At 37.4% G+C, this 10,552-nt stretch overlaps 1 protein-coding gene across 1 annotated transcript; it reads left to right on the top strand.

The window, feature by feature from the left end:
• The first annotated feature begins 2,882 nt into the window (after positions 1–2,882).
• Positions 2,883–9,249, top strand: LOC306878729 (calcium-binding protein 2-like). Its single transcript, XM_079431237.1, has 8 exons — positions 2,883–3,018; positions 4,899–4,943; positions 5,152–5,296; positions 7,400–7,430; positions 7,542–7,685; positions 7,769–7,878; positions 8,365–8,512; positions 8,642–9,249. The coding sequence occupies exons 2-8, from the start codon at positions 4,906–4,908 to the stop codon at positions 8,668–8,670; spliced, it is 645 nt and encodes a 214-aa protein (XP_079287363.1). The 5' UTR covers positions 2,883–3,018; positions 4,899–4,905; the 3' UTR covers positions 8,671–9,249.
• Positions 9,250–10,552: the final 1,303 nt, after the last annotated feature.

Raw genomic sequence — 10,552 nt, 5'->3', positions numbered from 1 at the left:
TCTGTCAGTCAGCAGACTATTCAACCATTTCTGTCCAAAAGTCTGCTTTATTCAGGAAATTACTATGGCTATCAATATGTCAATCATAGCTATTTCAAGAGTGAATCCCGCATTTATATGCCGATGTAATTCCCGAAACTTTGCAGCGTGTATGTGGCCGTTGGTCTTAGCAGCATGAAAAACAAGTTTTATACAATTCTGAATGTATTATATATAGCACAGAAACCGCACAACGAGCACTCCCTTTATAATTACTAAAAAGCTGTCACTCATCTTCATCGAGATCTCTAGCACCCCAGAACCAGGCCTAATAATAATTTATGCAAGGAATACAAAAGACATGGAGTTGATAAATATAGTGGAGAGATATAGAGAGAAAATTACCCCTCAAAAAAGTCAGTAAGAAGCTTCCTCTTCCCGACTGCGAGTGGAGGTTTGTTATTCTGCATTTTTTTAGCTGAAGTTAGCTTGACGGAGCGGCGCCAATCAAGCAGTCATGTCAACGATGTCCTGCGCTTAGCGGTCTTTAGATGTGGGCGGGGCGTTTGAAATTTAAAGAGACATGACAACTAGCCCATAAACAAACTTAATATAAATTATTGTAAATAATTCACGAAATTTAATTTACCATATCCATTGCTTGAATTTAATCACATTTGTCATTATCATTTTCACTCAAATAAAAATGTCTGAGGGACCCCCCTAAGTCGATTTTTTACTTCTTATGAGGGGTCCCTAATGCCTTATGGGGGGTCCCGGATCCCCCCAGCCCCCCTTCAATTCGAGCAGTGCATTACTCGTTATTTACTGTGATTCCAGCTCTGCAGCATTTATAATCTGCACACATTATAAATACAGGTAGGGACTATAAACAATGGATCAGTGTAAAGTTTTGCACTTTAGACCCGTGCACTGCACTTTAATGAGTACTTTAGAGTAAAGTTTGAGATAAGAGATTGTGTCTCAGATTAGTCTAAACCACTGTCCACATTCTGAATCTAAAGCTGTAATATGCTATTTAAATTGATCATGTATATAAAATACTCGATAAAGATGAACATTTTGATGTCATCCGGTCAGTATGAAATATTTAATATTTAATTGTGGTGTTCTTACCTGAAGTCTCTGTGAGGAGATTCACCAGTAAAGCGATAATAATCCACAACATGCCTGTGAAAATACAGACAGACTCACACAAAACAAACTCTGAGCGAGATTCTTCCAGAGTAAATGATATGAGACACAATTCAACTCACCGGAGACTGTTAAAGAATCACAGTTAGCTGAAGATGTGTTCAACACAACAATAGCGTCAAATATAAATCAGTCAGAATCCAAGCGTTCTCTTCCTTGTGTTTTATTTTCACTTTAGCTTTAGTTTATGACCCTCAATAAACAAATACACGTCAGCAGAAATACAGCAGGTCTAGGCCTATGTACAGGGCTTGGGAAAAACAGCGTGCATTTATTGATGAACTGCAAGACTATTACATTTAGATTGTAAAAGATCAGCAGGGCCGGACAATAACGAGCCATACTTTTTTAAAAATTGCAGCAGATTTCATAGTGGAACCAATTACTGTTTCATTTCAGTTTAACTTCAAATGTAATTCCACATGCATGGAAATCAGCTATGGTTCTCCTTTTGTTAAAATGGGGTGACCCTTTTGAATTAGACAATTACAGACCTATTTCAAGGATATCAGCTATTGTGACAGTATTTGAATCTCTTGTAAATGACCAAGTAAAACAGGTTTTAATGGAAAATAATATTTTAAATGAATTTCAGTCAGGTTTCCGGGCAGGTCATAGCACTATTACAGCTGCTGTGTTGACTACGAATGATATTATTACATGCCTAGATAATAAAAAGTACTGTGCTGTGTTCCTCGAGTATGGCGAAACTGCTTTTCCTCCTATGGTCCTATAGGCTATGGAATGAAATGCAGAGTGTTATGATGTTAGAAACAATTCTATCTCTAAATAAACTCCCTGGTAGAAGAGATCTATATCTCAATGGGACAATTCCTGGTAAAATAAAGGATAATAATAAGACATTAAACTATTTAATGTAGCCTACAGATGTTGATACAGCATAGAGTATTTTACTGGTGAAAATAAATGAACATTTGTTAATTTAGCAGGGCGTTCAGTGTCTCTAGTGGAGGGCTAGACTGGAGAAGAAGGAAGCTTCATTCTGTTCCTCTGCTGAGGTTTAAGTGATCAGTTTGTTTCAGGCTGTATTTGGTCCTCTAACAGCCTGGGCTGGGTGACAGATGGATTTATTCTATACATACATCCATCCGTCCGTCAGTCCATCCATCTGTAAAAAATGTTATAGAAGTTGTAGACTATATATGTTTGTATATTTCTGTATGTATTTATGCATGCATGCAAGTTATTCAGCTACAGATTAGCACAAAGAGATTGCCATCTACAGACAGGTAAAGAAATGTTCGGTCAATTAATGTCCATTAATCAATTGATAACTTAGAAATCTGCTGGTTTTTGTTTTGAGTTTGATCTCTACTGTAGTTTACAACCTTAAACAATAAGACAAAAACCTGAAAGTTTTGTCCTAATTAGACACAGTCATGAAAAGTGCCGAGTGTCATGATATTGTTTCCCTGACTTATACTGATTTTCTGTCCACGATGTTCAGCTATAATTCTGAATGTTGAGATCTCTGCTGCGCTTTAATAACTCCAGGACCATTCTATATTAATGAATAAATGAATAGGCCTATATAATCACTGAAGCAGCCAGACTTGAGGAAAATACTGTTTAACTGTATTTGCTCTTCTCTGTTGTTCCAGCAGGAAAGCTGAGGTTACGCCAGAGCCCTTGCATGATCAGGTTCCTCTGGTGTTTTCTCTTTGGCCGCACACATGCTCCCTGTTTTAATCTGGACACGTTTAGCCAGGTAATCACCTTTAAGATGTTCTGACGCAGAGACGGAGGCACAGATTGAGCAGGACCTTCAGATCCTCGGAGGAGCTTCATCTTCTTCTGTCAAAGGTAAGATCTGTCTGAAGAAACAACTGCTTTGGGATTTGACAGAGAAGTAGAGGTTTGCATTCAGTTTAACCAGGTTTGAGTGTGTGGTCTGAGCTTTGATGTGGTTTCAGACTGAATCTGTAGGGTTAAGGGTGGATGTCATTTTTTGATTCATTCAAATGCAGAATGTGTGCTGGGAAAAAATCACATATGGCTTTCTGTCCAGAATATATTTTTAAAGAGTGAAGCTCAATTACAGTTTTCTTCAATTGCTAACATCCCTTTTCTAAACTCTAAACAACATCCGTCTGTTGTGACCACACCATTAACACAATTCACGCTGTTTTCACACAATATTCAGTCAATTAACACATTTCTAAAATGCTTAAATGTTCTTTTGACACAAGCTTGCCCCATACCAAAAATTATTATCTTTTTTACAAATGCTTAAACACAACATGACAGAAATGAAGACCTAATGCTCCAAACTTTAAATATAGTGTAAAGCCTCTATTTCTGCAACAAAAGCAGCTTAAAGGTTCTGCTAAGAATTATTTTAATTACTAATAATTGAGAAAGATGATTCCGATCTTAATGAATAATTCCAAGTCTTTCCATACAAGGCCATGCACAATAAAAAGGCACTCTCTGGATTGGTTTTGTTCAAAACAATACAGAACAAGGCAGAGAAGCATAAAAAGAAAGAAAATGTTTGGATGAGGGAGAGTTGGATGAGGAAAAGGACTGGCTGGACCAGGGAGAGCACAAGGTGGACCAGGACAGTCTGGTTTGGTTCAGCTACAAAACCAGGCATCGAGAGACTACAGCAGACAGTCAGGACTACTGAGAGGAATATGTGTGCCCCCCTGCCCACCCTCCAAGACTTTACATCTCCAGAGTGAGGAAAATCACTTTGGACCCTCACACCCAGCCCACTCTCTCCTTGAACTGTTCTTAACACAGGCTATATTGAGCCTGAACAATTCATAACAATACATTGTCCATCATAACTGGCACATTTATACAGAGAAAACCAAAGATTGTTCATTTGTGAACTGCACACTTGTATCTGTTCATTCATTTAAAGTTTTTTTTAATCACTGACAGCAATTTCATTTAGCCAGTAAAGCCTTTACTGCTGCAATTCTGCCACTTCTTTTACAATCCATAAAGTACTGATGATCCTTCACTATGCTGTACACATACTAGCTCAAATTAATCCACTCACACGCACTAAAATGACCTTGCTGGCTGAATTATTATTATTATTATAGTTGTTGTTATATTTTTTAATGGATCTCATATTGTAAGTTCTATACAGGTCACACTGAGACATGATAAGTAATGCAGGTTTTGTAAGGCCATTAATTGTTGGCATTTTCAGAGTCTATGCAGTATAATTTACTACATGTTCCTGTTGGATAGAAAACCAGTGCTAATGTTCTGACCAAGTGACTCGATTTTGATTCTGGCTTGCTGTTTTTTGACAGAGTTAGTATACGAAGAAAAAGGTATTCAGTAGAGTTTGTATTTATTTAACAAAATGGGGTTTTGGCCAAAAAATTAACTATTTGGCTAACTGTGTGATGTAGATATGTTCCTGTGTTAAGAGTTTAGAAAAAGTACTTGAAGTGTTGGCAAATGCTTGTAAGAGATTGAAAAAAACTGCAATGACATGTTTTGCCATATGGGATGGTTGATGTTCAGGGACAAAAGAACTACAGCAGTTTGACATCTGAAATAAAATTACAGTACTTTAGTAAAGCACTCTTGATGAAAACCTATAAAGTGTTTGTGAGTAAGTTATTCATTGAACTGTTTGCTGTGAATCAGGTGATGCTTTTCTAAAGAGAATCCCTAGTCATCACATATGATATTCTGATTATGTCTCCCATGAGCAGCTGAAGAATGGCCCAGAAAGCAGACAGAACTCCATCTACAGAGAGGTGAGAGACGTTTGCAGCGGTCTTCTGAATCAACTGAACTCGTGTTAAACCACAGCCAAAGAAGAATGATGAAGAATAATACAGAATGTCCTAACCCAGATTGATTCAGTTTTTGAAAATCTGAAATAGTGTTGCATGCAAATGTGTCTGTTCTGATTAGTTTCTCACACATCTGCATGTTTTCTTCATCAAACTGAACCAAATCCAGCCCATCAGCTGATGGCTCTGCCCCCAAATCTGTCCTCCACAAGACGGAGTCCAGTGATGCCTCCAAGAAGAAGAAATGCAAGAAATCCAACGAGGATGCCATGAACAAGGTGTACACTAACCTGCTGAGCAGCATCTTCGGACAGGTATCTCACACTCCGTCACTCCTGCTCTTCTGTTAGAGATTCTTACTACAGCCTTAAGCACCTCAATCAGATCTTTAAATCAATTATTCATGCAGAAATGACAATTCTGCCCAGGCATTTTCTTCTGCAAAGCACTAATTTCTTTCACTCTGCCTTTCTAATACCGCTTCATTGTGATCACAACCTAACAAGCTCCGCAAAGAAAGAAAAAGCCATGAAATGCCAGTTTTGAAGTCATTTAATAGCTATTGAGTGATGCACAGACCCAAACTGAAGTCATTATTGGCTGATAACCTTCCCTTCATGATGGTCACTAAACATACAACAGCCTACAGACGTCAGAAGCGTCACACCTAGTGACGTATCTGACGTTTCCATGCTTAAATGTGTGAATGAGATTAATTGAATGTTTATTTGTGACTGGAACGTTCCATTGACAATCGAGCTCAAGCACAGTGCATGCAATATTGTACAGTAGAGTCTTCTATGCTTTATTGCTGGGATTCGGCACTGATGACAGCAGTATTCCTGTTGATTTCATGATGATATCAAGCACAGAGTGCCGTGTCTTTGTATTTAGTGCACTGACTCTTGTGTTTTGTGCGTCTCAGAGCGGGATGTGTGTAGTGCGTCTGTTAAACACTCGTTAACCCCTGTAATCGCACTCAGACTGTAATAATAGCACATGACGTGGTTCAGTGTCACTCTTCATTTACTCTAACGAGGTTTAACGAGGCTTCAGCGGATGGAACGGGACTGAAGGACAGGGGTGGTGTTTGATTCATGACTTGACTCGTGCTCTACACGTGTGTTTCCTACCTGCCATACAGATCCATTCTTTCTTATAGTGTTGAACACAAATGTTTTGATGCTTTATAAATGTTTCGGGCTTCTTTTATAGGAAATATCAAATCTGTTCCCATTCTGCTGTTCTTAAAATAATAAAATAAACAAATTATGTAAACTTGATGTTAATGTTTTTTGATAGGCAAACTCAATTAAAAAATTGGTATCTGGCTTGCAAACCTCATATTAAAAATCAACTGAAGATGATGAAAGAGCTCATTTAATACTCAGTTTGACCTTTAGGGGTCACCATCACCATTTCCATTCTTTGAGAGTTTCAGACTTTATTTTGTACTTTATTCTCAGTTATGAGTGTTTGCTGAACCTCATCAGAACTGAGTTTAGTGACTCTGTTTGTGTTGCTGTCATCACAGGTGATGTTACCACAACGTTTCTGATCACTGACACACATTTCTCGACTGATAGCTCATGACATTGTGACAGAAACACCAAGGCCTATTTGAGTAAAAAAAAAGAAGAAAAAAAAAAGACAATCATGAAATTTTTTAAAAATGTTTTTAATTTGCAATTTTTTAATTTTAATATGTTGGTATTTGCAGCAAGTAGAGTGTTTGTGTTTTTGCTGTTTTGTACATTGCCTATTTTGATATTTGTTATATGTTATTATTTTAATATCTGAGTCCTGTCCTGTTGCTGTCTCTCTGTTGCACTGTGGAGCTTCTGACACTACAACCAATTCCTCGTATGTGTAAACATGCCTGGCCAATAAAGCTCATTCTCATTCTGAAAAATGTATAATAAAAAACAAAAAAGCAAAATAGAGAAACTGAATTGATTTTTTTTTTTTTTTCAAATGTATAACATTTCAACATGTAAGGAGTTAAGTGTAAGTAAAAGTGAGTAAAACACAATGAAATAGCAAAATAGCACCATTTATGCTGTGTAAAATTGGACAATAAAAAGCAAAACAGAAAAGAGAGTGAGAAACTGACTAGGAAATGTTTTCATCAGATTATTTTTTAAATGTTTTTGATTTGCATATCACAGCATGCGATGCTAATCGAGGCAGAGTGAGAATATGAAAGAGAAGCACACAAGTAAACAGTGACCATGCAGTGGATTCTTGAGCGACTGTTCTGTGACCCAAAACACATCATGGATTGAGTCGGAAGCTTTAATCTGAATGTGTCGATGATTCTGAGCCTCTAATCAAAACAACACTTGATTCTTTCAGATCATCAGCTCTTATAACAACCACATACGCAACTAATGTGATGTCTCTGTGTTCTCTGTCAGGAGCGAGAGCTGTCTCAGCCAGAGCTGGATGGTGAGTATCCCACCATCTGACCACATTCACATCTCCACTCAACATCAAATCATCTCAGATCATCACATCACACCTCCTCTCAACATCAGCTCACACCTGCTTGTGTTCCAGAGCTGGCCGAGGCCTTCAAGGAGTTTGATTATGATCAGGACGGCTATCTGAACTATAAGGATCTGGCCGAGTGCATGCGGACGATGGGCTACATGCCCACAGAGATGGAGCTGCTGGAGATTATCCAGCAGATCAAGATGAGGCGTCTGTATCTGTACACACTAAAATAATGAACTGAAGTATCATATATCAGCGTCTCAGGTCACGTGGTGTTTCTGTGTGTTCAGTTGGAGGTCTGATGGATTTCGATGATTTCTGTGAGTTGATGGGTCCCAGGATGATGGTGGAGACGGCGGATATGCTGGGACTCAAAGAGCTCAAAAGCTCCTTCTGTCAGGTACAAAAACAACCACAAACACTCATATCAAGTTTGGGGTCAGAATGATTTATTAAAGGAAATTAACACTTTCTATTCATCTGTGAATCCTGAAAAATAAAATTCACACTGATTTATACAACATTTTACTCCTAAAAACATGGTGAAAATGTGTTTGTTTTCTATAAGTTGACATTATTTTCTGATTTATGGAGTGGAAAACCTACTAAATCAAACTATAGTTTTGAACCTGAGTGCACCCAGTGTTCAGATTAATGGGCTGGACATGTATGCAAATTAGTGCATATTTAATTAGATGTCTCATTTGCATATTTGAACATAACATTTCATAAAACTTGTAATACAAAAAAACCTTTGCATCAATCAGTTGTAGTATGGTGAAATCTATTTTTTACCCTGTTCAGCTGTAATGTCTTGCTTCAGATGTTACTGAGCAGTTTAGTTTGAGCAGTGAATGAGCTGTGTGTGTTTGGTGTTTGTGGTCAGTTTGACACTGACGGTGACGGGAAGATCTCTCTGGACGAGATGAAGGAGGCTCTGAAGTCTCTGTTAGGAGAAAAACTCAAGAAAGGAGAGCTGGAGGAGATCCTGAAGGAGCTGGACCTGAACGGAGACGGAATCGTGGATTTTGACGGTGAGAGATCTGTTCGAACTGCAATATAATATTTTATAATACAATGCAATATAGTAACATGCTGAAATGTAAGCATTCAGAGATGTGAAGCAGCAGTGATCTGATGTGAATATGATCTGACTCTTCCAGAGTTTGTGATGATGCTGTCGGTGAGATAACACCCTCATCCTGATCCAACAGCAGACGATACGGGAAAAACTGGAAACTTCTGAGATGTTTATAACTGTGACTTGCAGATGAAGGCTGCAGTGATTTCTGTAATCAAAATGCATTTCTCTACTCTATAGTATTTCATGGACTAGATATTGGTCTTTATGGAGTAATGCTAATAACTATAATAGTTTAAATCTGTTCATTTTGTACATTTTTTCCTAATATATGAATGGAGATTGCCAAGTATTTTCAGTGAAATGAATTCATGAATGTCTGGAAAAGTCATAGAAATGAATTCTGGAAAAGTGTGACGCGCATGATTATAAAACTGTGATTTGATCTCAAACTAGCTTCAGGTAGAAATAACTCATTTGTAACATTTTTACATTTTCTAAATGATTTGTTAAAGTAATGCAGTGCAGTATGTAGATGACTGTGATTTTAATGTAAAATACTGTATATGTGTCTGATGTGTAAATGAATAGAGATATTTTTATGCATAGACATCTGAACAAGTGTACAATTTTTTTTTTTCAATTTCGTTAATAAACAGTAAAAGCATGAGAATTTATATAAACATTATTAAAAACAGAGAAGAGAATTGTAAATATGTTTGAAACGACACAGAAGTGAGAGCTGAGACACAGGGAATGTAAAAACTATATTTCTAGAGCATCAGAGTGAACTACAACAGCAGTGTTTTACAGCAGTGTTTTACAGCAGTGTTTTACAGCAGTGTTTTACAGCAGTGTTTTACAGTTTTTTACAGTGTTTTACAGCAGTGTTTTACAGCAGTGTTTTACAGTTTTTTACAGTGTTTTACAGCAGTGTTTTACAGCAGTGTTTTACAGCAGTTTTACAGTTTTTTACAGTGTTTTACAGCAGTGTTTTACAGCAGTGTTTTACAGCAGTGTTTTACAGCAGTGTTTTACAGTTTTTTACAGTGTTTTACAGCAGTGTTTTACAGTGTTTTACAGCAGTGTTTTACAGCAGTGTTTTACAGCAGTGTTTTACAGTTTTTTACAGTGTTTTACAGCAGTGTTTTACAGTGTTTTACAGCAGTGTTTTACAGCAGTGTTTTACAGCAGTGTTTTACAGCAGTGTTTTACAGTGTTTTACAGCAGTGTTTTACAGCAGTGTTTTACAGCAGTGTTTTACAGCAGTGTTTTACAGTGTTTTACAGCAGTGTTTTACAGTGTTTTACAGCAGTGTTTTACAGCAGTGTTTTACAGTGTTTTACAGCAGTGTTTTACAGCAGTGTTTTACAGTGTTTTACAGCAGTGTTTTACAGCAGTGTTTTACAGTGTTTTACAGTGTTTTACAGTGTTTTACAGCAGTGTTTTACAGCAGTGTTTTACAGTGTTTTACAGCAGTGTGTTACAGTGTTTTACAGCAGTGTTTTACAGTGTTTTACAGCAGTGTTTTACAGCAGTGTTTTACAGTGTTTTACAGTGTTTTACAGCAGTGTTTTACTGTGTTTTACAGCAGTGTTTTACAGTTTTTTACAGTGTTTTACAGCAGTGTTTTACAGCAGTGTTTTACAGCAGTGTTTTACACTTTAGTGTTTTACACTGTAGTGTTTTACAGTGTTTTACAGCAGTGTTTTACAGCAGTGTTTTACAGCAGTGTTTTACAGTTTTTTACAGTGTTTTACAGCAGTGTTTTACAGTGTTTTACAGCAGTGTTTTACAGCAGTGTTTTACAGTGTTTTACAGCAGTGTCATCAGCAAACAGTGTCATGGAAAGAGTCTGGAGGAATAAACGAGGAGCCTCTTAAGCTCTGTCTGGAAACACAGGATTATCTCCAGCAGAACATGATGAACACAAACGGCACAGGGCCCCGGGTCCCTCACTGACCCCTACAGGTCAATGTGATTACTACAGCTC

Source organism: Barbus barbus, assembly GCF_936440315.1.
Source record: "Barbus barbus genome assembly, chromosome: 2".
NCBI lineage: Eukaryota > Metazoa > Chordata > Actinopteri > Cypriniformes > Cyprinidae > Barbus > Barbus barbus.
This window is presented reverse-complemented; position numbering and strand designations above follow the sequence as displayed.